Consider the following 27,503-nt stretch of genomic DNA (forward strand, 5'->3'; position numbering starts at 1 on the left):
TTAATTGTGAAGATAATTTGCCGTGGCACACACCTGAATGCACTCATGACTCCTTTCTATGAGTACCAAAATTGCCTTGTGAAAGCCCAACACTATAAGATCGTATTTATTAACTTAGCTAGTCATATTGGCAATAGAACAAGCTTCAAATCATGCCCACCTGACCCAGACAGTGATTTATAAGGGGCAGTTTTTGGATTACATAAACAACAACAGTCATTGTGTGATGGCGGGGATGCAGGGTTGTGTTCCAAACGAAACAACTACAAGTGTGCTTGTTCTAGTTCCTCAACGGCACAGCTAGGAGAGCTCAAAAAGTACCTTATAGTTGAAGACTTCTTTGAGTCATAAAAGTGCATAGAAATGACTAAGGAACTGTGCCCACTTTGGAGAGGGGTGTGTCCACTTGGAGACTCCAGTTAGTCCTCTAACTCAAACCCTTGTAATTTTTGTTGGCTTATGTTGCACCTAACCGACATTTTCGAGGAATACTCCTATGTTACTGAATGTTAACAGTGTATTGTTTGGATTCAGTCTTGTGTCAGGTGAACTTGTGTACTCACCTTTGGTCTAATCATTTATTTCCCCATTATCTTCACTGTTCCCTTAAAATTGCTACCATGGTTATGCATATGCTTTTCATATTTCTTCTGTAAGAAACATTTCAATCTAGCCCCGTCCGTATAGGCCAATTCCCACGAATGTAAAAGGTTAACCACACATAATTCACCATATTTAATGAACCAGTGTTTAAGTTCATGGAAACCCACTGACCTGCCGTTCCACTTTGCAGACGCGTCCCAGCATACTCATGTCCTCCAGCAGGTCTCCATCAGACAGCAGCTTGTCCCGGATCTTCTTATCCAGAGGAATCTGGCCTTTACCCAGGATCTGGTCCACTCTGGAGGACACAGGAGACATAGTGTTAAAGAGAGGGCACGGAGAAAGAAATGGTGCAGGACCAGAGGATGTCCAGTAGGCAGCCCGCCGAGAAGGAAGAAGGAAGGAAAGAGAGTTAGAGTTGGAATTGGTCCTCTATGAGAATACAACACGTACTGTAGAGGCCATACTGCTCACAATGATATATATTAGCGCGGTTTACTGTGTCACTAGAGATATATGATGCAAGTGTATCAATATCAACAGCATCCCACTGGGCACACACACTGGCTGAATCAGCGTTGTTTCCATGTCATTTCACTGAAATGAGGTGGAACCAACCACGGGCGGTTCTCGGGGGGGGGTCAAGAGGGACCAGTGCCCCTATGACAACAATTTTGGGGAGTATGAACTAATTTTTACATAACAAATTTTTGCTATCGTTCTTTTTTTACATCCATTATTAGACAGTGGCAACGTGGAACACTAATGATTATGAACATGGTCTTTTGCCTGCTAATGCAGTGAAGAAAACGATATGACAACAATAACGTCTAATGTAACTGGCACCTCTAACAGTACAACTGGCCCCAGCTTGGCCCCCCCAGTTGAAACGGTCTAGAACCGCCACTGGAACCAACGTGGAATAGACATTGAATTGACGTCTGTGCCCAGTGGGATATCAATACACCTTTTTTCAAAAGATCTAAGATTAAACATTAGAAGCCAAGAAGAAGAGAAGAATGTATTACCTACTACTGGATTTGAAAGACAAATGGAGGACCTTAAATTACAAGCATAGTTTTATTTGTATTTATATATCATTTTACTACACATTTGGATTTTCAGTTGAGATGTTTATATATATTTTCAATATTTTCCATGACTCAAGCTCTCGACTAGAAAAATGTCATTTTAAGTTTCTACCACATGGTGGCTCACTACTCACTCATTTGGTAAATAAGGCCTTTCAAATTCAGTGAAAGTTTAGGACCTAGATTTAATCAGATCAAGTGCTAACCAGCTATAGCCGACAGCCTGCATAGCTGACGTTTTGGCGGTGTCGGTGTCATTGTCAAGAAGCCACACCTCCCCACTTGCGTTAGAAGTTCAGAATGAGAAAGTGTAGGCTATACAGAAATAATTACACTCAAATTGAAAAATCATTTAACTAAATAATGAGGATTTTAACAGCCTAATCGAGGTGTAGATTACATCTCACATTCCAGAATTCGAACTTAATGAGACTGTGCAGCCAATGGCAATGTCCGTTTTAGCTATAATGCCGTGAACAACTTGTGGATTTGATCACTCTAACGCAATTCCACCTCCGACACCATCAAAACATCAGCTATGCGGATGTTGGCTAAAGTGGATCTGATTGAATCGGGCCATAAGTTTAAGAGAAAACTCAGAAAACTCAGTTGACAGGAATGCAGAACAGAAGAAACATCACCATGAGGAATCTAGAAACTGAACCCATCAACAGTCCAAAGTGGACCCCCCGTGCAAGATATACTGTCAACCTAGACAGGTAAGATATACTGTCAACCTAGACAGGTAAGATATACTGTCAACCTAGACAGGTAAGATATACTGTCAACCTAGACAGGTAAGATATACTGTCAACCTAGACAGGTAAGATATACTGTCAACCTAGACAGGTAAGATATACTGTCAACCTAGACAGGTAAGATATACTGTCAACCTAGACAGGTAAGATATACTGTCAACCTAGACAGGTAAGATATACAGTCAACCTAGACAGGTAAGATATACTGTCAACTTAGACAGGTAAGATATACTGTTAACTTAGACAGGTAAGATATACTGTCAACCTAGACAGGTAAGATATACTGTCAACCTAGACAGGTAAGAAAGATTTGTGTGATTTGAAAACCATGCAGTGTTTCTTCAAGCAAACAATCAGCTAGTCCACATGCAGGGGATGGGGAGAAAGTCAAGAGGGTGTGAGGATAGGAGAGTGCGTGAGGGGTGTGTGTGAGGGGCGTGAGGGGGTTAACTCTGACCCCTGCGTGGAGTTCTTTCTGCCCTGGCTGTAATACATGGGCAGGGAGGGAGAGGAAAAGGTCTTGGCTCGGCTGCTCAGGGGCTGGGGCCCCACTATCATGTCCAGCCTGTGGGGAAAAGTGAAGACATATATACACACACACACACACACACACACACAAATATGAATGTATGCACACAGACTCGAACAAATGCACAGTCACATGAAGACAAAGACATACTGCTTACATTAGTGGCTAAGCAGTGGGCAAACAGCATGGGCAAACACATGGGCAAACAGCTGCTAGATAAGCTTTTTCATGCATTGTATCGGAAGGTCTAAGTTAGAGAGAGTGACGACGTGAGCACTTTGACCATGCGTGACAGTGCATTATTGTTCTCACCGTGTCTGCAGACTCTTGATGCGACACAGCATGTCCAGGTGTCCGGCAGAGTACTGCTCTATGACGTCCTTCACATCGTATGGACGCAACGTCTCCTTAAACTTCTTCTTGGCCACGTGGAACTTCATTATCCTGGATGGACCAGACCAGGGTCATGTTCATTAAATACCAGATGAAAGAACATTGACTGAAACAGGGAGGGACTACATGAACGTGTCTAATAAGAAGCGCTTGTTTTTGTTTCCCGTTGCGAAATGTTTCGCTACGGTGTGTCCTAATGAATGCGATCCAGCACAGGAGGGAATCTCAATGCAGTTTGTCAATCTACCATAAGAGGGAGTCCTCAAACAAAGAAGGACATTGACCTAGAGTAACACACGCCAAGGTACTGAGATCTAAAACTATCCAAATAGCAACAGCAGAAACAGCTCTTCTTTCTCAACATAAATACATGACCGCTCATCTGGAAAATCATTTCATATTTCGAAAGAAAATATTCCTGTGAAGTTGTACAGCGAAAGATCTGAGGTAAAATCAGTCTTTACTTCACTGTTTACTTTAGCTGTGTAGCATGTAAATCTAGCCCTTTGAGAGAGTGTAGAGGGGAGCTTAGTACATACACCTGTGGAGCCTATGGGCCCCATACAGCGGAAGAGGTTGAATATGAGAGGCCCTTACTGCCCAATGTCAGGATCAAAGGGGTAAGACTGATGGAAAAGTTATATAGTAAAGTATCCACTGGCCACATGGCGGGAAGTAAGAGAGATTTTGAAGCTGCCTCTCACGGTATGGATTAGGGGAAAGAGTTAGGAGGTTACAATAAGAAGAAAAAGGTCACGCTAAGGCTCTGATGACATACTTGAGTGAGGGCAGCAGGTGTGTGTGTGTGAGCGAGCGAGCGTGTGCGTGCGTATGTCTTACCTGACGGCTCGGATGACAGACTTGACGGAAGGCAGCAGGTCCTCCACAGAGATCTCACAGTGACAGCCCTTGTCATCACCGAACCCATCCTCAGTGGTCATGTTAGAGTCAGCTAGAGAGAGATGGAGGGAAAGAGAGTTTGAGTTTTAACATACCTTATTTTTTTTATGACGGAGACAGAAAGAAAGAGAGATGGAGGGAAGGAAGGAGAGAAGGAGGAAGGGGAAGGAGAGAGACAGTGGCGCGCATTCATTGATGCCAAGGGAAGCCAGGCTTCCCCAAATATTTGACAAAAAAAACATATATTTCGTCTCTCTCTGTGTTTTAATGATTTTCCATCAATTCGCAAGTGGCTGAATCTCACCGGAGAAATCATCAGAGCGAGGGAAACAGCACCCCTCTGTCTCAGTATGTGTAGCCCATCTAACGGATGCTGTGTGGACCAAAAGAGTATGACATGTTGCGGCAGTATTTCTATTTAATCTTTATTTAACTAGGCAAGTCAGTTAAGAACAAATTCTTATTTACAATGACGGCCTACCCCGGCCAAACCCTAACCCAGACGACGCTGGGCAAATTTTAGGCTGACGTTAAGTAGCTAGCTAACTTATCTGGTTCATTGTTGCCCATGCGAGGAAGTTAGGCTAGCAAGCGTTTTAGGTAGGTAGCCTATGACAACAAAAACTAAACGCATACTGTATGACAGAGCCATAGACCATTTTGCCAACATGAAAGAGAGGAGGATGGCATTGGAGTTCAACTAGTCTACAAGTAGGGTGAGTCCAAACCTTTTTTTTTTACTTACTTACACACACACACACACACACACACACACACACACACACACACACACACACACACACACACACACACACACACACACACACACACACACACACACACACACACAAGTACCATTTGTTTTTGGTATCTTTAAGTTTGTTTTCAGTGTATTCAAAAAAGCATACTGTACATAGCCTTGTTGATGAAATGTTTAAGTTGAAATGGTGCTGAAATAACAGAGGCAGTACTCCTGTTGTCTTTGTGTTGACTTCTAAATCAGTAGTGGTTTAGTAAACTGTCAAACATTAACTCGCTTTAACATGTTGCAGGCAGTGGTGGAAAAAGTACCCAATCGTCATACTTGAGTAAAAGTAAAGATGCCTTACAGTTTTTTCCATTTGCTAACACACTAAAATGACATGCACAGCACAATTATTTAAACTGACACACAGAGAGCAAAACCCCTTCTCAAGTCTCCAAAAGTCTAAACACATTTTCTGCTTTACACACATTTTGCAATTCAAAATGGCACTTTTTAAATGCACTGCACACGGTTCTCTGCATAAGACACAACAATCTGACATAAAGTCACGTTTGCCATTTCAAAACACTGCCATTCAAAATGACACTACATGAGCTAATTGGTCAATACATGTGCCACCTGGCTAAACACCTCAATGGTTAATTGTTACCACTTCAATCAGGAAGTAAGCACTATGAAAAAACCACAGGTGAGAGCACCTTTTGTTTTACAACAACAATGGAAGCCGTTGCAGAGAGAGGAAGAGGAAGAGGAAGAGGGAGGGTGAGAATGAGAGGGGGAGGAAGAGTGAGAGGTAGGGGTAGAGCTGGTAGAGGAGTTCATGGCCAAAGAAGACAACAACTTTCAAATGAAATCAGAGCAACCTTAGTTGATCATGTCATCAACCATGGGCTGACAATGCGAGAGGCTGGACAGAGAGTGCAGCCCAACTTGAGCCGTTTTACTGTCGCCTGTGTCATCCGGACATTTAGACTGGAGTACAGGTATGTAACCAACATTTCTTTCACGCTATGTAGTACACCCCATGTCATAGTGTATCAGTTGGGTGACACCTGTTTACTTCATGAATGGCTGATGTCATACACTAACTGCACAAATTTCCTGTAGAATTTACTCTACTGTGGGGGAAATATCTTTAGGCTGCATTGTCTAAGCCCTATATTTTAGTTTTTTTGTTTTTCTAAAGGACTGAGAGACGCAACCATGGTGGAGGAAGGGGCCAAATGTTCACCGGGGTACAGGAAACTGCCATTGTAAACTTGGTTTTGGAAAATAATGAAATCAGATTACGAGAAATTCAAAGCCTCATCATCCAAGACAATACCATATTCAACAACATTCAACGAGTCAGTCTGTCCACATTGGCTCGCATTCTCAAGCGAAACCAAATCAGAATGAAACAACTTTATAAGGTGCCGTTTGAGAGAAACTCTCAAAGAAACAAAGAGGTCAGACGAGCAAATGTGGACGTAAGTACAATATTGACTGCTTTTGTTCTTTGTTTTCAGGGAGTACTGGAAATGGATGCTCATGCAATCCCACATGAGTTCATCTTTATAGATGAGGCTGGGTTCAACCTAGCAAAGACCAGAAGAAGGGGGAGAAACGTCATTAGCCACAGAGCCATTATAGATGTTCCTGGCCAACGTGGTGGGAACGTCACAATGTGCGCTGCCATCTCCAATATGCATGGTGTCCTCCACCGTCATGCCAACCTTGGACCATGCAACACAGCCCATATTCTCACATTTCTGGACAGACTCCACAACATTCTCATACCACCAGAGCGTATGAATGATGCAGACCATCAAAGAACCCGGTACATTGTAGTATGGGACAACGTGAGCTTTCATCGTGCAGCCCCAGTCCAAAACTGGTTTGCTGACCACCCACCATTTCTCGTGCAATACCTCCCACCATACTCACCATTTCTGAACCCCATAGAAGAGTTATTTTCGGCATGGCGGTGGAAGGTATACGATATGTTGCATTGACTTGTTTGGTGAAAAATTAAATGTTTCAACAGCATGTGTGTGTATCTGCAAATATTTCTGTGCATCTGAAGAATTTTCTACAATTTGAACTATTTTAGTATTATGGCAATGCATACTAAAGATGAGAGTGCTTTTCATTATGCCCAACAGTGTGTAGTTGGTTAAACAAAAATCTGGCAATATGAATGAAGTGTGTGCCATTTCGTGCAAACGTTTGATTTTGATAATGCTATATGTAGTTTTGGTTGCAGTGCTTCATTTTGCAGGATATATGAGGTATTTTGCAGTTTGGGTGTGTGGTTTTGTGAATTGTGTTAAGTATTTTGATAAAACCAGCCTAGTTTGCAAAATTGTGTTTTAGCAATTGGGAAAAACTGTAATAGAAAGTTACTCAAGTAAAAGTGAAAGTCACCCAGTAAAATACTACTTGAGTAAAATTCAAAAAGTATTTGTTTTTAAATATACTTAAGTATCAAAAGTAAATGTAATTGATAAATGTCACGTCCTGGCCAGTATAAGGGTTAATTGGTATTGTAGTTTGGTCAGGACGTGGCAGAGGGTATTCGTTTTATGGTATTCGGGGTGGTGTGTTTGTTGTAGGGGATTTGATTTGTGTATTTCCGGGGTTTTTGGGCACTGTTCCTTGTTATGTATGTCTATGATTGATCTAGCTGTTGTATATCTATGTGTGGTCAATTGGGGTTGGGACTCTCAATTGAAGGCAGGTGTTGTCATTTGCCTTTGATTGAGAGTCCCATATATTAGGGTGTGTTTGTATGTGTCTTTTGTGGGAGATTGTTGTGTGCGCTGCGTTTGTTTGAGCATGCCACACTGTTGACGTTGTGAGTATTGTTTTGTTTTTCTTCAAGTGCATACCTTACCTGTTTTTATCAGGAATAAACATGAGTGTCCACAATCCCGCTGCATTTTGGTCCTCCTTTCCTCAACACAACGAAGATTGTGACAATAAAATATACTTAAGTATAAAAAGTAAAAGTATAAATCATTTCAAATTCCTTATATTAAGCACACAGCACCATTTTCTTGTTTTTCAAATGTATGGATAGCCAGGGGCACACTCCAACACTCAGACATTATTCACAAAAGATGCATTTGTGCTTAGTGAGTCTGCCATCCCAGAGGCAGTAGGGATGACCACGTGTTCTCTTGATAACTGTGTGAATTTCACAATTTTCCAAATGTAAGTGTAAGTGTAGTTGAATTTATTTCACCACTATGTGACTGTTATCTATTGTTGTCTCTGCCTTATTGTATATCACGGCGACGTATGAACGAATGGGTTATAGAGCAAACAACGCAATTATCCCAACATTGGTTGTAATATGTTTTTACTGGCTTGGTTTCCACAGGGATTTTACCCACGCACTGCTACTGGAGAGGGAGAGAGAGAGAGACAGAGAGAGAGAGAGATGAGAGAGAAAAAAAATGGAAAAACTCTTGTTTTCACAAAGAGAGTCCACAGTATAGCAGAAGAGCGGAGCCTGAGAGCTGCCTGGCCTCAGTTGGTATATTGCTAATGGGAAATATTTATCACAAAGACCTGGTGTTTATGAGTGGCCTGAGTTACGACATAAAGCACACCAAAGCGGGGCAGGGTTTAGAAGTGGTAGAGTGCAGATCAAACAAATTTTCCCCTGACCAATAAAAAGTTTTCTATGACCCCAGGTTAATGCTATTTGTAATGTTACAAGGCAAGCCACCACGGGCCTTTGGAGGATTGGTGTGTGTGTGTCAGCCAGCATCAATCTCTGCTCTCATTAATTCAGAAAGTACTGTAGCTGGTTCTTGGCAAAGCCATTTAATCCATCTGGCATACCGTATATGCAACAATCCATTTACCATATACAACATGATTATTGTATGGTTGTGTAAGGTAAGTGTCATATACAGTATAGTCATTAGTCCTCACTTTATCCAACACGTCTCTTACACCAGATTCAGCTGGATAAATCACCCATTCCATTTCTATCCATCCTCAACATCATGTGCTGGTAATAGTGTTATTATAGTCCGCTATTGGTGTAGACCTACTTCATTCTAGAATTTAGCTGGTGTTCCATTTGACCTAGCTACCTGGTCACTGTGGCTGTTACCCTGCCTTCCTCAGCCAGCTGGCTAGGCTGGATAGAGCAGCACTGCAGTCTCTGCTAGCCCCTTAAGGCTGCTAATCTATAGCATACCCGTTCCCTTCCCTTCCCACCCACCATCCAGAGTACGGTTCAGAGCTCCAGCCATAACCAAGCCAGGCCGGCCAGCCTCGCTGGGTCTAGCTGGCTCTACGGTCTGTGCCAGCTCTGGTCTGGTCTGCCCATAAGACCAGCGGTCTAGGAGTAATCCTTCATAGGCTAGCACACAGCGCCCAGCCAGAGAACTTAGGGAAAGGGAGTGAAAGCTAGCATGACATTAATAGTGTGGTTTTAAGTTGATGTAGCTCACCAGTGATCTAAGGATAAGCTAAGTATATCTAAAGATATCATGAGATATCATTCTGAAGATGATCACATGCGTAGAAACCATCAGGGCAAGATTACCATTTTGGTATAAATGCAAAGAAAATGACATGGTATCAATCAACCCATCTCTTACACTAAACGCCCAAATCCAACAATTGACCAATCACGACAATTCATTAGTTCCTCTCACCATCGGCAGTGGAGCGTGATTGGATCTTGAGGCGGAGGGAGGGTCTGAAGCGGGTGCGGTCGTTGAAGCTCCAGCTCTTCTGGACCTTGGCAGGGCTGGTGCCCTCCGTACCCCCAGCCTCAGTCCCCGGGGACCGCCGGTCGCTCACCGACGTCTGTCGGCTCTTAATACTCTGCCCCCTGGGGCTCGCCATCCGGACACGGTCTTTGAAACTCAGCTTCTGGCTGTCATGGGGATAGATCGATGGAGGGAGAAAGGGGGATGATGGTGTGGAGGGATGGAGAGAGAGAGAGAAAGAAATGGTGTTAGTGGAACAAAGATATACACACATACTGTGTCAAGATCAAGCACAGGTTTGGGGTCGGGAACAATTCAAACAAAATGCAATTGATTGGAAACTTTTTACAGGAGTCTTTCACCATTTCATGAGTTTGTTCATTTGTTTACCCAATTATTGGTTGCTTCACTGGAGAGCAAGGCATTTAAATTAGGTTAGCTTGATGGGCCTATTCATAGACCAGCATGCACTGCAGCCTATTATCCAAAATACAAGCGCACAGCAGGCAAAATGCTTCAGCGGGTAACCTACTGTTAGTATGTAATTATGATTCTTTAGCACTCAGCTCACTCCTAAACATGTGACCTCAGCTGGCCAATCCCTGTCACTCTGACTGGCAGAGTCCCCATTGGAGGAGCTACCATAGAAGAGGTACCATAGGAGTTTGTGCTGGGGAGGGTCTTGTATCATGGATAACCAAGACCACCAAGGGAATAGGGTGAAGTGATGATTTCATGAAACCTTGTGATTAACTATTCATGGGGTCTAATATCCAAGGAGGGACTGCTGAAATGGTGAGGCGCACGGTGGAGTGCTGAGGTCAGAGGATGGACAATGCTGTGTACAGGTTTTCCAAGTGACAACACGCAGGGGCAGTGGAGGGGCCATGCAGAGGACAGGCAGCGGGCAAGGGGTAGGAAGCTATACCCAATCTAACTGTGACTGTTTTGGTGGTCATTGTAAATGTTAACGTGACTGTTGATGAAGTCATTGTGTCTTTCACATTTTGGTGATGTGAGTGTGAATGGTGTGAATGACAGGAAGTGAGGTAAGAGGCAAGAGTAGTTGATAAAACTTCCAGAATGATTGAAGTTGATGGTGAAATATCACAATGAACCAGTTAAACAGCATATCTGTTCAGTGGATCTGTTTTTAAGACCTTCCCAAATAGCTATTGTACAGTCAGAAATAAGAGCAATACGAGTTAGTGTACAGTAGGAGAAGTGGTTAAAATCATAAGACAACAGGCAGCAGTTTCAGGCACTGTCCAAAAGCAGCTCAACATTGTTGCAAAGGTAACTCAGATACTCAGAGAACGCCCAGAACCTATACGCGGCCATTTTGAAAACCACCAACTTTCACTCGGATATCGAATCCATGCATCAAGAATAAATTCGTAGTCATTCCCAAAATAGTCATGAGTCCAAGAGGGCAGGGGGATGTACCTAGTATGTTTCCGTAGGGTACACCTCCTCAGTAGCTTCTGCTTACTACTGAGTACCTTACTACAAACCAGAGGAAAGAGATATGGTAAGCAAATATATGTGTTTATAATGTACAGTACCAGTCAAAAGTTTGGACACCTACTCATTCAAGGGTTTTTCTTTATTTTTACTATTTACAAAACTATGAAACAACACATATGGAATCATGTAGTAACCAAAAAAGTGTATAATATATTTGACATTTGAGATTCTTCAAAGTAGCCACTCTTTGCCTTGATGCCAGCTTTGCACACTCTTGGAATTCTCTCAACCAGCTTCATGAGGTAGTCACTTGGAATGTATTCCAATTAACAGGTGTGCCTTGTTAAAAGTTAATTTGTGGAATTTATTTCCCTCTTAATGCATTTGAGCCAATCAGTTGTGACAAGGTAGGGTTTGTATACAGAAGATAGCCCTATTTGGTAAAAGACCAAGTCCATATTATGGTAAGAACAGCTCAAATAAGGAAAGAGAAATGACAAACCATCATTACTCTAAGACATGAAGGTCAGTCAATACGGAACATTTTAAGAACTTTGAAAGTTTCTTCAAGTGCCGTCATGAAAACCATCAAGCGGTATGATGAAACTAGCTCTCATGAGGACTGCCAAAGGAAAGGAAGACCCAGAGTTTCCTCTGCTGCAGAGGATAAGTTCATTAGAGCCTCAGAAATTGCAGCCCAAATAAATGCTTCACAAAGTTCAAGTAACAGACACATCTCAACATCAACTGTTCAGATGAGACTGCGTGAATCAGGCCTTCATGGTCAAATCACCTCAACTTAAGGACACTAATAAGAAGAAGACTTGTTTGGGCCAAGAAACACGAGCAATGGACATTACACCGGTGGAAATCTGTCCTTTGCTCTGATGAGTCCAAATTTGAGATTTTTGGTTCCAACTGCCATGTCTTTGTGAGACGCAGAGTAGGTGAACGGATGATCTCCACATGTGTGGTTCCCACCGTGAAGCATGGAGGAGGAGGTGTGATGGTGTGGGGGTGCTTTGCTGGTGACAGTGTCAGTGATTTATTTAGAATTCAAGGAAAACTTAACCAGCACAGCTACCACAGCATTCTGCAGTGATACGCCATCCCATCTGGTTTGCGCTTAGTGGGACTATATGCTTTTTAACAGGACAATGACCCAAGCCAAGGCTGTGTAAAGGCTATTTGACCAAGAAGGAGAGTGATGGAGTGCTGCATCAGATGACCTGGCCTCCACAATCATCCGACCTCAACCCAGTTGAGATGGTTTGGGATGAGTTGGACCACAGAGTGAAGGAAAAGCAGCCAACATGTGTTTAGCATATGTGGGAACTCCTTCAAGACTTTTGGAAAAGCATTCCAGGTGAAGCTGGTTGAGAGAATGCCAAGAGTGTGCAAAGCTGTCATCAAGGCAAAGTGAAGAATCTAAAATCTGAAATATATTTTGATTTGTTTAACACTTTTTTGTTTACTACATGATTCCATATGTGTTATTTCATAGTTTTGATGTCTTCACTATTATTCTACAATGTAGAAAATAGTAAAAATAAAGAAAAACCCTTGAATGAGTAGGTGTGTCCAAACCTTTGACTGGTACTGTATGCGAACGTCTTTGTATAGGTTATGAATGTAGCTTCTATGAATGTCTATGTATACTTATGTAAAGATGTCATATGCCTTCATGTCTGCATATGAATGTTTATGAAATCTAATCTATACAATCGCCACCTCAAACTAAGTGTATTAATATCTATGTACAGTATAGTTTATGAATGTAAATATAACTTATGACAGATGTCATGTATATGAAGGCTTTATAAGCACAGCATGATCACTCGGCTTCAATCACACGAAACTAAAGCGTGACCAGAGATACTGTAGAACCACTATACTTTGTCAACCACTTGCTGACATTTAGAAAGAGCGTGTTCGAAAGGTAATTGAGCTCAGTGGAGAGAGAAAATGAAGAGCCTAGATATGACAGCGTTTTTAAAAAGCCTATCATTTGATAATTCAGCCCCACTCCTGTCCATGTCTCTCATTTAACCATACTAATTCAGCTGGCTGGGAGAGAGAAAGAGAGAGAAAGAGGGAGCGACAGGGAGAGAAAGACGGGGAGAGAGTGAAGCGAGGGAGAGAGAGAGAGAGAGAGAGAGAGAGAGAGAGAGAGAGAGAGAGAGAGAGAGAGAGAGAGAGAGAGAGAGAGAGAGAGAGAGAGAGAGAGAGAGAGAGAGAGAGAGAGAGAGAGAGAGATGGGCGCTGAGTCATGTGTGTGGAGGACGGTAAACTTTTAGAACAGGCAACCTGTCGGGCACCAGTATTCTTTCAGGGCCATCGGCACCTGGTTCAATGACACTCAAAAATGGATTGTTATTTATTTATTTTTCTCCTGCAGTTTTGAGGTGGAGCCCTTGACCATGAGAGGGGTTGTGAATTGAATTCAATAGGTGGAGGATGTTCGAGCTTTGTTCTCTCTCTTTCTCTCTCATTCTCGCTCTCTCCCTCCCTCTCTCTCCTTTTCTACCGACGTGCTTTTCAAGTGTTTGGGTTTGCGTGGGATGGATTCTGTCCTCGCCCTCTCAACACTAGGCAACACTGAAAGGTTTTATGCTATTCTGTTGACGCTTTACACTTAGTTTGGAAATCTCAGATAAAAAATAAGTACATTCTCGACACAGACAAATGTTTTACTGGCCCTCAGGTTTTTAATTCTGTTTTTCACTTTAAAGACACACGCATTTTGCTTTCCCTACTGTTGTGTAACGACAGCTAAGACAACATATTACATCACTCCTAGCTCCCACAGAGAGAGAGACAAAGAAAGAGACACAGAGATAAAGACAGAGAGAGGAGAGAGAGAAAGACAAAGAGAGGTAGAGAGAGATGGAGGGGAGAGAGAGAAAGACAGAGAGAGCTAGAGAAAGACAGAGAGAAAGACAGTATTTTCTCTCCCTCTTCTATCTTTCCTCTGTAATTTAGTGTCTGTGTCACTCAAATCCTGTTATACTGAAATAGACACACGACACACGACTGCAATAAACACAATTCTTTTTAATTTTAGAGAGAGAGCGAGAGAGAAACCACTGCAATAATTTCCTTCCTGAAGAACACCTCAGGTACGGAGAAATGTAGTGAGAGAAAGGAATGAGGGAGAGGAAGAAAGAAAGAAAGAAAGAAAGAAAGAAAGAAAGAAAGAAAGAAAGAAAGAAAGAAAGAAAGAAAGAAAGAAAGAAAGAAAGATTGAGAGAGGGGGAGGGAATGAAAGGACAAGAGCTGAGAGAGAATAGGGGAGTGAGAGGAATAAAGAGACGGAGAGCAAGAGTGAAAAAGGAATAATAAAAAGAGAGAAAGAAAGATAAACACTGAAGAAAGAGGGGGGAGAGGCCCAAAGGAGAGGTAAATGATGACTAAGTAATGAACTGCTGGCTGTTTCTATAAATGGATCCATTAAGTGAAGAGCTAGGACCAACACCTCTTAACTAGCTATCTTTCTCTGCAATAGGTCTCCAGACTGCATATTGGCACTTTCAGCAGCAATACACAGTAAGTCCCAAATGACACCCTCCTCCCTTTATAGTGCTCTACTTTGACCAATGTCCTATGGATGGAGAGAGACATTTGGGACACACACACACAGTTCTGAATAGTGGCTGAAAGCATTGACATTTCCATTTTGGTCATTTAGCAGAGAAGACGATCTTATCCAGAGCGACTTGCCATCAGAGTATCCCATACAGGCAGTAGGGAAGACATGACCCCCAACACGCAGGGTTAAGACGTACACCGGTGGTAGTGCTGCGTGTGGATCTGTGGGTCAAGTAGATACACAGAACAAGTAGGAGGTACGCACCTTGTGGACGATTCACCCTGGTCCTTCCTTCAGGTTGAGAAGTGAGAGAGGGGAGAGGGGAGAAAGTGAGGAAATATTTAGCAAAGTCTTCATCGCAAACATTATCTACTGCACCAGCGAGTAGCGAGATGAGCTCGAGGGGTCGTCATCAAAAGAGATGCTGAGGATTTGAGGCAAAGCAAATAACAAGAATGTCACCAGACTAAACAGAAACAAGACTCAAGATACACACATACACACATGCATTTCAATGCAGTATAACTATCCAGGCAAACTCGCTAGCAGTGTGTAGACAGGTGTGTGTCATCAGGGGGGTGTGTGTGTGTGTGTGTGTGTGTGTGTGTGTGTGTGTGTGTGTGTGTGTGTGTGTGTGTGTGTGTGTGTGTGTGTGTGTGTGTGTGTGTGTGTGTGTGTGTGTGTGTGTGTGTGTTGTCTATCTGTCAGTAAAGCATGTAGCAGATGGATTCTCCAATATTTCCAGGTTCCACAACATTCCATCTGCATATTTACCAGTCTTGAAATGCTATTGGCAGATAATACCAATACAGGCACTCCAGATCTCCCAATCACACAAGGCTATTCCAGCACAGTGGCAATCCAATGAGACGAGAGACGGAGAAGTGGCCACACATTCAATAAGGCCTGATTGGATCATTTAGACGCTGATTACCGTAAGGAAATGGATGGGCCGTGGAGGACGACCGCTAAATTCACTGCCTCAGTTGAAAGTGGAGTGCAGACAATCTCAAGTCTTCAGTGAATCTTAGCTAACTGTGTCAGGCTAAGTTCCAAATGGCACCCTATTCCCCATGTAGTGCACTACTTTTGACTAGGGCCTGATCAAAAGTAGTGCACTACATAGGGAATGGGGTGTCATTGAGAACGCTACCTTAAACTGCAAGACTGATGGTTTGAGCATATATTGGGAGATATGAATGCCTGTTGTGTTAGCAACAGAGGTGTACTGGGGTATTGTCTACATGATTGGTTTTTTGTCATATTTCTTGAGTTCTCGGCACTACAGTTTGGATGAAAAGGAACCTGGACAATATTGGTCTTTTGATGGCTGTTAACTATTGACTTATAATAACAGAAGACAAATTATAAAAATATAAATGTTTTCATTCACAGAAAAGAAGGAGGTACATAAGTAAAATAGAACTTGAGGTAGAGAGGGAGATAAGTAGAAAAATAAGTAGCCTGGTCCCAGATCAGTTTGTGCTGTCTTGCCAACACCTACGGCCATTGTCACACCAAACGTGCCAAACAGATCTGGGACCAGGCTAGAAAAGAAGAGGAAAGTTAACAGAAATACTTAATTGGAAAAAGAGAAGGGAAAAGACTGCTTAACAGGGGCACAGAAACACAAAACTCAGACACCAGCTGCCAATGTTGTACCTACTTTGTAGGGCTGCAGGTATGCAACGCCTTCAAATGAGGCTTCCAGGTAGCAATGGAAACCGAGTTCTCATCAGCCGCATAACTACGCCAAACACACTGCATGCAGAATACACAAAAAAAACAGGTGGGGGAAAAGAAAAAAGAGATAAAAGAGAGAAAAGGAGACAAAACAAAAACAAAAAAGAAGAAAAAGAAAGAACAAACAGAGAAATAAAAAAAATTGGAAAAAAAACTCTGATTAGTGATAAAAAACACAACAAAGCAATCACGGGTCAAAGGTCACGCGTGAGTGACACGTTCTGTGCCTGGGCTGAGTTCGGAGGCGAGGCACGATGGGGGTACAGTACATGCCTGTGGGGCTGGGAGGGCAGGAGGCTCACGTGGTAACGCCACGTGGCGCCTAGATACGGCCTGGTAGAGTAGTCGGTGGAGTAGTAGCGCCACGCAGCCTGGTGCGGTGGGAGGATGGAGAGGAGGAGAGGGGAAGAGGAGGAAGATGAGGGGAAAGAAGGTAGAGGAGGAAGAAGAGGAGAAGAAAGAGCAAGGTAAGAGGAGAAAGCAGAGAAGGTAGAGGAGGAGGAAGGCAGGAGAGGAAGCGAGGGATAGAGGGATACACAAAGGAAACCACAAGGTGAGATCACAAACAGGAAGGAAAAGAGAAAGACGAGGGATGCAGGGAAGAGGGAAGGATAGCTAACAGCTTAAGCTTGCCTGTTAGGAATTGGGGAGAATGGACAGACCCTAGCTTGGAAGCAATGGAGAACCCGGGGTTAGAGGAGGTTACCCTACATGCTGGTTCCTGGGCATGTTTGGAGGGTTTGTGAGGGGGGGGGGGGAAATTGAGACTGGATAACAACAAAATTACTTTTAGTTTCAATGTCACCATACTTCGCAACAGTAAGGTATATTATTGATTCAATCAACAAGAGACAAGTATTTATCTCTGGCACAAAAATCTATAATGATGTATTCATAGCCCAAGGGCAATTTGAATTGACAATACCATTAAAGTGACTATAGTACAAATAGCAGTATTGAAGTAATGAGGCTCTGTCCCAAATGGCACCCTATTTCCTTCATAGTACACTATTTTTGACCAGGGCCCATAGGGCTTGGGTCAAAAGTAGTGCACTATATAGGGAATAGGGTGCCATTTGGGACGTACCCTGTGATAGATACAACAATTTGTTTTTACCTGGATGAGACAAGCGGCTGGGTTCCTCCTTTTCTCAAAGTGCTTCTGTCTGTGCTGCTCCTGGACCTTCAGAGCAAATCCTGAGCCCAGTATACCCTGGGAAGACACAGGAGGACATGGGAATCAGGTGAGAAGATGTAAAACTGCTCTTTTGTCGGCCATTTTGGGTCAATGCCTCATTTGTGACTGTGAACAACATGTGACCATGAAGTCAGATAGGGGAGGTAGCTGTCTAGTAGAGTAACTGAAAGGATACAATCATGTAAGTAGTGTGCGTGTGTGTGTGTGCATGTATCTGCCAATTTGTGTGTGTATGTGTGTGTGCGTGCGTATGTACGTCAGTGTGTGTGCTCGTATGAGTGTGTGTATGTACTCACCGCTGGCAGGGCAAAGAAAGAGATACCCAGTAGTGCAAACCCAGCTGAGAGCATGCGCCCGGTCCAGGTCTTCGGGGTCTTGTCCCCGTAACCAATGGTTGTCAAGGTGATCTGAGAACACACACAAACACAATTATATCTTGAGAAAGATGCCCCTATTATCCATGATAGGTCCTAAATTATATTATCCGGAGCGAAGCCACCAAATTAAATATCATAGACGTACATTTGTGAGGGCATTGAAATCCTAACAAAATGGCTGCAATTTACACTGTTTACTAGGGTCTATTCACAAGAAAAAGTATTGTATGTGTGATGATAATGTATCTCTGCTTTTTGACATTTATATCACTTCATTGGCTTATTATATAGCTTTAGTTTCATCTGCCTTCTCTCTCTCATCTCGCTCTCTCATCTCTCTCTCTCTCCTACTGCTATCTAATTGACTGAAAAGCACAGAAGATAATTCCCTATTGATTTAGTGACTCTCTTCTATCTGGGTTTTCTACCCATTCTGCCGTGCTGGGCTGCCGTGCATGACAAAGAAGGCCGTGGCCATTTTGTGTCATTATGACTTTTGGAGGCAGTATGAAAATGGTGGCTAATGGTGCTGGGGCTAATGTATATTACGAAGAAGAAGGTTTTTAATCAAAGCTTATGTGCAACAAAACAGGAGGGACATAAAAAGAAAAGTGCCTGGCAAAGAATGAAAGGACTTTCTGCTTCTTCTCCTTTGGGTGGATGAAATAACGTGAAAATAATAATACTGAAAATGTGTCGTATTAGTGAAAAGGATGAATTTTCAGAGGTAAATACTATTTGAATAAGAGCTTTATTTCCTTGTTGCCCAGAAACCAAATCAGGGACAGACCGTGCCGCTGAGTAGAAATACGAAACATTAAATTAATAGAACATCAAAAAACTATGTTAATAGTGTTTAGAAAACAGTCATTGGAAAAAGGAACCCTTAACTGGCAAACATGGACTGTTCCAACATCATCCACCGTCCACTGTGGACTCTCCCATTACGAGGGCAGACAGGGGGAGTATCTGTAACTTTACTCACCGTTCCCCACCATAAGGCATCAGCATAGGTGGCAAACTCGCTGTTGAACTTGTTCTCCACAAGGTAGACCAGAAAGGAGGAGAAGATGAGGACCAGGAAGCCAATGTACCAGGCCGTCACCAGCTCCTACAGGGAGATAATTAGAATTTCTTTTACAATTCCCATTAGCTGACGCCATGACGTCAGAGAAGACGCCTCCAGAGAAGGAAGAGAGGAAAGAGGAGAGAGGAAGGAGAAGAAAGGACAGAGGAGAGAAGAGAGGAGAGAGATGAGTGGAGAGAAGAGAGGAGAGAAGAAAGGAGAGAGGAGAGAAGAGAAGAGAGAGGAGAGATGAGAGAGGAGAGGAGAGAAGAGAAGAGAGGAGAGGAGAAAGAAGAGCGGAGAGAAGAGAGGAGGGAGGAGAAAGGAGAGAGGAGAGGAGAGAGAAGAAGTGTGTGTGACTGTGTTTGTCTGTGACTGTGTCTGTGACTGTGTATCTGTGACTGTGGATCTGTGACTGTGCATATTCGTCAGGCAGCCCCACCTTGCTGTGTGCGTACACAACTGATCCCAGCAGTTTCCAGGTGCCGCCGCGCCGGTCCATGCGCACCATACGCAGGATCTGCAGGAAGCGGAGGCTACGCAGGGCGGAAGTGGCGAAGATGTTACCCTGGCTTCCCGCCGACACCACCGCTACGGAGGCTATCAGTACGATGATATCTGGGAGGGGGAGGGGGGATATGGGAATTTTGAGAGAGAGGGAAGAGGAAAGGGAGAGACAGAGAGAGGGGTGAGAGAAGAGAGTGTGAGAGAGAGAGAGAGAGAGGAGAGAGAGAGAGAGAGAGCGAGAGAGAGAGAGAGAGAGAGAGAGAGAGAGAGAGAGAGAGAGAGAGAGAGAGAGAGAGGAGAAAAAGATACAGGTGGGCACACAGGTAAAGAATAGTAGTTATATGTCACAATACTGGTGTGGACTGGACACTAACATAAGAGTACGGGTGTGGACTGGATACTAACATGACAGTTATGGTGTGGACTGGACACTAACATAACAGTACGGGTGTGGACTGGACACTAACATAACAGTACTGGTGTGGACTGGACACTAACATAACAGTACTGGTGTGGACTGGACACTAACATAACAATACTGGTGTAGACTGGAAACTAACATAACAGTACTGGTGTGGACTGGACACTAACATAACAGTGAAACTAGGTGAAATGGATAAAGGCAAGAGTCATACAAACATGGCAAAATCTTGACCATTAATATGGGTCAATTTTTTAAATGTTTTATTTACACTTTATTTAACCAGGTAGGTAAGTTGAGAACAAGTTCTCATTTACAATTGCGACCTGGCCAAGATAAAGCAAGCAGTTTGACACATACAACACAGAGTTACACATGGAGTAAAACAAACATACAGTCAATAATATAGTAGAAAAATAAGTCTGTATACAAAGTGAGCAAATGAGGTGAGATAAGGGAGGTAAAGGCAAAAAAGGCCATGGTGGCGAAGTACATACAATATAGCAAGTAAAACACTGGAATGGTAGATTTGCAGTGGAAGAAAGTGCAAAGTAGAAATAGAAATAATGGGGTGCAAAGGAGCAAAATAAATAAATAAATACAGTAGGGGAAGAGGTAGTTGTTTGGGCTAAATTATAGATGGGCTATGTACAGGTGCAGTAATCTGTGAGCTGCTCTGACAGCTGGTGCTTAAAGCTAGTGAGGGAGATAAGTGTTTCCAGTTTTAGAGATTTTTGTAGTTCGTTCCAGTCATTGGCAGCAGAGAACTGGAAGGAGAGGCGGCCGAAGGAGGAATTGGCTTTGGGGGTGACCAGAGAGATATACCTGCTGGAGCGCGTGCTACAGGTGGCTGCTGCTATGGTGACCAGTGAGCTGAGATAAGAGGGAAGTTTACCTAGAAGGGTCTTGTAGATGACCTGGAGCCAGTGGGATTGGCGACGAGTATGAAGCGAGGGCCAGCCAACGAGAGCGTACAGGTCGCAGTGGTGGGTAGTATATGGGGCTTTGGTGACAAAACGGATGGCACTGTGATAGACTGCATCCAATTTATTGAGTAGGGTATTGGAGGCTATTTTGTAAATGACATCGCCGAAGTCGAGGATCGGTAGGATGGTCAGTTTTACGAGGGTATGTTTGGCAGCATGAGTGAAAGATGCTTTGTTGTGAAATAGGAAGCCAATTCTAGATTTAACTTTGGATTTGAAATGTTTGATGTGAGTCTGGAAGGAGAGTTTACAGTCTGACCAGACACCTAGGTATTTGTAGTTGTCCACATATTCTAAGTCAGAACCGTCCAGAGTAGTGATGCTGGACGGGTGGCCAGGTGCAGGCAGCGATCGGTTGAAGAGCATGCATTTAGTTTGACTTGTATTTAAGAGCAGTTGGAGGCCACGGAAGGAGAGTTGTATGGCACTGAAGCTCGTCTGGTGTCCAAAGAAGGGCCAGAACTATACAGAATGGTGTCGTCTGCGTAGAGGTGGATCAGACTCACCAGCAGCAAGAGTGACATCATTGATGTATACAGAGAAAAGAGTCGTCCCAAGAATTGAACCCTGTGGCACCCCCATAGAGACTGACAGAGGCCCGGACAAAAGGCCCTCCAATTTGACACACAACTCTATCAGAGAAGTAGTTGGTGAACCAGGTGAGGCAATCATTTGAGAAACCAAGGCTGTTGAGTCTGCCGATGAGGATGTGGTGATTGACAGAGTCGAAAGTCTTGGCCAGGTCAATGAATACGGCTGCACAGTATTGTTTCTTATCGATGGCGGTTAAGATATTGTTTAGGACCTTGAGCGTGGCTGAGGTGCACCCATGACCAGCTCTGAAACCAGATTGCATAGCGGAGAAGGTGCGATGGGATTTGAAATGATCGGTAATCTGTTTGTTGACTTGGCTTTCGAAGACTTTAGAGAGGCAGGGTAGGATAGATATAGGTCTGTAGCAGTTTGGGTCAAGAGTGTCCCCCCCTTTGAAGAGGGGGATGACCGCAGCTGCTTTCCAATCTTTTGGAATCTCAGACGACACAAAAGCAAGGTTGAACAGGCTAGTAATAGGGTTTGCAACAATTTTGGCAGATCACTTTAGAAAGAAAGGGTCCAGATTGTCTAGCCCGGCTGATTTGTAGGGGTCCAGATTTTGCAGCTCTTTCAGAACATCAGCTGACTGGATTTGGGAGAAGGAGAAATGGGGAAGGCTTGGGCGAGTTGCTGTGGGGGGTGCAGTGCTGTTGACCGGGGTAGGGGTAGCCAGGTGGAAAGCATGGCCAGCCGTAGAAAAATGCTTATTGAAATTCTCAATTATAGTGGATTTATCGGTGGTGACAGTTTCCTATCCTGGGAGGCTGGGAGGAGGTGCTCTTATTCTCCAAGGACTTTACACTGTCCCAGAACGTTTTTGAGTTTGTGTTGCAGGAAGCAAATTTCTGCTTGAAAAAGCTAGCCTTGACTTTTCTAACTGCCTGTGTATATTGGTTTCTAACTTCCCTGAAAAGTTGCATATCACAGGGGCTGTTCGATGCTAATGCAGAACGCCACAGGATGTTTTTGTGTTGGTTAAGGGCGGTCAGGTCTGGAAAGAACCAAGGGCTATATCTGTTCCTGGTCCTAAATTTCTTGAATGGGGCATGCTTATTTAAGATGGTGAGGAAGGCATTTAAAAAAAATAACCAGGCATCCTCTACTGAAGGGATGAGGTCAATATCCTTCCAGGATACCCGGGCCAGGTCGATTAGAAAGGCCTGCTCGCTGAAGTGACCCTGAATATATCCGTGAAATCGATAGCCACGTCAACCCTTGAGGGGGCAAATTCTATACAGGTGGAATAACATTTGCCGTTGTAAACAAATCATTATGTTGTAATTACCCCTTACTGTGACCGATTATCACAACATCCCCAACAACATATCATCCACATGAGTGAATGAATGATAGTCTCCCACTCTCTCTCTCGTGTGTGTGTGTGTGTGTGTGTGTGTGTGTGTGTGTGTGTGTGTGTGTGTGTGTGTGTGTGTGTGTGTGTGTGTGTGTGTGTGTGTGTGTGTGTGTGTGTGTGCGCGCGCGGTGTGCTGGCATTCTGCTAAAGGCGTCAACAACACAATAACTCACAAAGCTATACGCGCTTCTGTATCGATCGAGATCCACACTCCATCCCCAACACAGAATGGTGCGGACATCATAGCAAGGCATGTCATTTAACACCTGTGCTGTATGTACAGCGTACACCATCCACCACGGACGCATGAAAAGAGATTGAGATATCAAGTATGTTTGGAAACATGTACTGGAAACACTGTGTAAGTGTATTGGTCTTAAGGAGGACAGTTTACAGCAGCATAGTTCAACTGCTGTGTATGGGGAATTTGACTGGATTGATACTGATCTTCAATCCCAGGTCGTTAGTGGCAAACACACAGGAGCGGGTTCTCACAAGGACGCACACAATAACGCACGCATGCACACAAGCACACGCACACATACATTTACACGTGTACACATGAACAGGCATTTCACTGTATTTGTGCACGTGACAATAAAAACTTGAAACACACGCACACACACACACACACACACACACACACACACACACACACACACACACACACACACACACACACACACACACACACACACACACACACACACACACACATACACATACACACACACACAAAGGGAGGACAGGGACAGTTCAGACAGCCCACAACGACAGGAAGTCTGAGGCTGAATCCCAAATGGCACCCTATTCCCTACATAGTGCACTACTTTTGACCAGAGTCCTATGTTTTTTTTTGTAGGTAACAGGGTTCCATTTGGGATGTTGCCTGAGCCATCAGAATCAGACTTCTCCTCCAACACAGACAAATAATATTTTATATTTTCTTTAATACACCCTTGTGTTTCACCACTGCCTCACTTCAAAGACGCTCCACCACCACGTGAAACCACAAACTGAAGAAATATTATTTTCTTCTTCTTGGTTTCCCCTGCATTTTTCTGTTTTGTGAGAATTGTGAGAATTTGTCATCCCACCAGGCGGTGGGTTTGTCTGTCCTTCCAGGGAACTCAGCGCTCGGACAAGAAATACAATCGCTGACCAAGATTTGGTCGATCGCTCTAGGGCTTATAAATCATGAACCAGTTAACCCATGGCAAGAGGGAGACTGCAGAACCGTGAAAAATACATGAACCAACCACACACACAGACCGTACTCGGACGGCCCAAAAAACGGCATGCTGGGACATAAAGATGCTGGCCAAGCACTGGCCTCTGCTGAAGATGTGGAAAGAAAAGACCTCTTTACAGTTTTTTACGATCACTTTGGCACTAATTTCGGAACCTTAATGTCATTTTTCAAAACTCTAGACAAAACGCACAACCAATGATCAAAATGCAATTTTTTGCAAAACTCTAACACTTTTTCCAATTGCTTGGATACAATACACATAAAGCTAAGATCATTTGTTCATTGAACTAAAATCACCTGTTCAAAATGACACAACTTAACATCAAAGTATTACCATTTCAAAATGTAATTCACACATTACATCTGAGATGACTGTCTATTCATTTCATTACAATGATCTAACCATCAATTGTATACAACTGATCAAAATGATAAGTAACTGTTGCATTACTCTTAATGCATAGTTTTATGGAAACTGATAAACAATATTCCATGTTTAGATCATGAAAGTTTCAGGATAACGAGATCCATTGACACCAATTACTGTGGAACATGAACCAATTGGACTACATTATCTATGGATGTAATATTTCATCATCATTCTTTATCAGACACTGTTTCTATGGTCCCATGTACCACTTTTCCAGACCATGTTTTCAGATTTGACATTACAGTACACTCACTGGCCACTTTATTAGGTACACCTATCTAGTACTGGGTAGGACCCCCTTTTGCCTCCACAACAACCTGAATTATTCACGGTGTTGTACGTTAAGAGGTGCCCTTCTGCACGCCACTGTTTTAAACAGCTGTTATTTGAGCATTTGTGGCCTTTCTGTTAGCTTGAATGAGTCTGGACATTCTCCTCTGACCTCTCTCATTATTAACAAGGTGTTTTGCCCACAGAATTGCCGCTCATTGAATGTGTTTTGCTTATCGCACCATTCTCTGTAAACTCTAGAGACTGTAGTCCGTAAAAATCCCAGGAAGGCAGCTGTTTCTGAGATGCTGGAATCACCATGTGTGGCATCAACAATCATACCACGGTCAAAGTTGCTTAGATTACGCATCTTGCCCGTTCTAATGTTAGGTCGAACAACAACTAAAGCTCTCTACTCTATATACTCTATATATTGAGTTGCAGGCAGCCACATGATTCGCTGTTAGAATGTAACCTTCCATGATGAGCTAAATCAGGTCTGTAGAGCTGATGGCGTGACCTATGTCATTGTGTTGGATAATGTCAGGTTCCACCATGCTCAAATGGTGCAAGCATGGTTTCAGGCCCATCCACAATTTACCACCCTGTACTTACCCCCATACTCTCCTTTCCTTAACCCGATTGAGGAATCTTTCTCCACATGGAGGTGGAAGGTATATGATAGGCGCCCTCATGAACAAGCCACCCTTCTCCAGGCCATGGATGACATCACGGCAGACCAGTGTCAGGCCTGGATTCACCATGCCCAAAGATTCTTCCCAAGATATTTGGCTAATGAAAACATCCATTGTGATGTGGATGAAAACCTGTGGCCAAATCCACAAGACAGGGTTGATGGAAGTACAGTAGAAGTACAGTAATCAATCTTTTGTTTTGCTTTTAACAGTAAGCCAGGTGAGGAACACTGCAGTTGACCTTTAAGTATTTTTTCTTTTTTTGGAGTGAATCATTTTAGCATTGATTCAAAGAAACCTATATTGTGATTTTATTGTATTTCATCAATAAATGTCATATTTTGTTCAATGATTCCACTGTGTCTGTAGTATTCTCTCTACTAGTCCTTTTACAGTGATGTATTTACGTGTAGTACCATAATGAAACATGTATCACATATTTTGTACTACAATATTTAATGATTGAACAAACAACTACACAGTGAAACTATCGGTATCTTGTGTGTGGGTGATCTAAATGAATGATCCTATGGTATTTCATGATAAATTAGTTATTTGAACCAATGATTCTGCAAGTGCAAGGTTTCTTTAAAGATATGAATGCACAATGCAATGTTTTGAACATTGGACAGCCTGTTACAAGTGATGACCGTTTTGTGTTTTGTGTCTAGAGTTTTGAAAAATGACCACAAGGTTCTGAAATTAGTGCCAAAGGGATTGTTAAAAACTGTAACAAGCAGGTGAGTGTATGACATGTGTGTGTGTTTTTTGAAGGCGAGAGAGAGCCTGTATGTGTATAAATTGGTGTGTCTGTGCACGTATGCTTGTGTATGTGTTTGTCTTTAAGTGTGCACGTGCTTGTGTGTGTCTGAGTGTGTGTGAGTGTGTGTGTCTAAGTGTGTAATGTCTGTGTGTGTGTGTGTGTGTGTGTGTGTGTGTGTGTGTGTGTGTGTGTGTGTGTGTGTGTGTGTGTGTGTGTGTGTGAGAGTGTGAGCGTGTGTGTGTGTGTGTGTGTGTGTGTGTGTGTGTGTGTGTGTGTGTGTGTGTGTGTGTGTGTGTGTGTGTGTGTGTGATTTCTGCATGTGTGTGTGTGTGTGTGTTTGTGAGAGAGAAAGTGTGTGTGTGTGTGTGTGTGTGTGTGTGTGTGTGTGTGTGTGTGTGTGTGTGTGTGTGTGATTTCTGCATGTGTGTGTGTGTGTGTTTGTGAGAGAGAAAGTGTGTGTGTGTGTGTGTTTGTGTGTGTGTTTGTGAGAGTGTGTGTGTTTGTGTGTGTGTGTGTGTGTGTGTGTGTGTGTGTGGTGTGTGTGTGTGTGTGTGTGTGTGTGGCTGCTGAGTGCTGTCAGAACTCTCACATCTGGAGTCTCCATCTGCCTGGTCTAGTTTTAACAGCAGTACTGTGTGTCCTGGTTCACCCTCTGAGCCTTGGCCACACTTGTCTCTCTAACCATTCATGCCAAAACACAGAATCCAATCAGCTGCACCAGTGATACCACTCTGGGTTGAGACTACAGTCACTATGTTGATGTGAGACTATAGAGCGGTTTCCCAGACCCAGATTAAACCTACTGGACTAAGAATCATGTTCAATAGATCCAGTCCAGGACTAGGCTTAATCTGGGTCTGGGGAAACTGACTATGAGGTTTAAAAGTATTTACTAGTTTCGCAAATATTAGTTATCTATTCTATCGTTGCAGATGTGTATATGTGTGTGTTCCTTTGTGTGTGTGTGTGTGTGTGTGTGTGTGTGTGTGTGTGTGTGTGTCCTCGGCTGTTGCCAGTGTGTTCACATTCCTCCTCG

General features: G+C 43.3%; 1 protein-coding gene across 1 annotated transcript in view; it reads right to left on the reverse strand.

Annotated features, from left to right (window-relative positions):
• LOC106586654 (potassium voltage-gated channel subfamily KQT member 5-like) overlaps positions 1-27,503 on the reverse strand; it is a 132,954-nt gene that overhangs the window by 4,430 nt on the left and 101,021 nt on the right. Inside the window, exons 4-13 of the mRNA XM_082965670.1 lie at positions 19,638-19,813; positions 19,115-19,240; positions 18,049-18,159; positions 17,672-17,767; positions 16,478-16,572; positions 15,076-15,102; positions 9,699-9,922; positions 4,215-4,326; positions 3,294-3,425; positions 775-901 (exon numbers count right to left, since the gene is read on the reverse strand). Coding sequence (XP_082821796.1) covers positions 775-901; positions 3,294-3,425; positions 4,215-4,326; positions 9,699-9,922; positions 15,076-15,102; positions 16,478-16,572; positions 17,672-17,767; positions 18,049-18,159; positions 19,115-19,240; positions 19,638-19,813 — 1,226 coding nt within the window. The remainder of the gene's footprint in view (positions 1-774; positions 902-3,293; positions 3,426-4,214; positions 4,327-9,698; positions 9,923-15,075; positions 15,103-16,477; positions 16,573-17,671; positions 17,768-18,048; positions 18,160-19,114; positions 19,241-19,637; positions 19,814-27,503) is intronic.

Source organism: Salmo salar, chromosome 02 (assembly GCF_965601325.2).
Source record: "Salmo salar chromosome 02, fSalSal1, whole genome shotgun sequence".
NCBI classification, from domain to species: domain Eukaryota; kingdom Metazoa; phylum Chordata; class Actinopteri; order Salmoniformes; family Salmonidae; genus Salmo; species Salmo salar.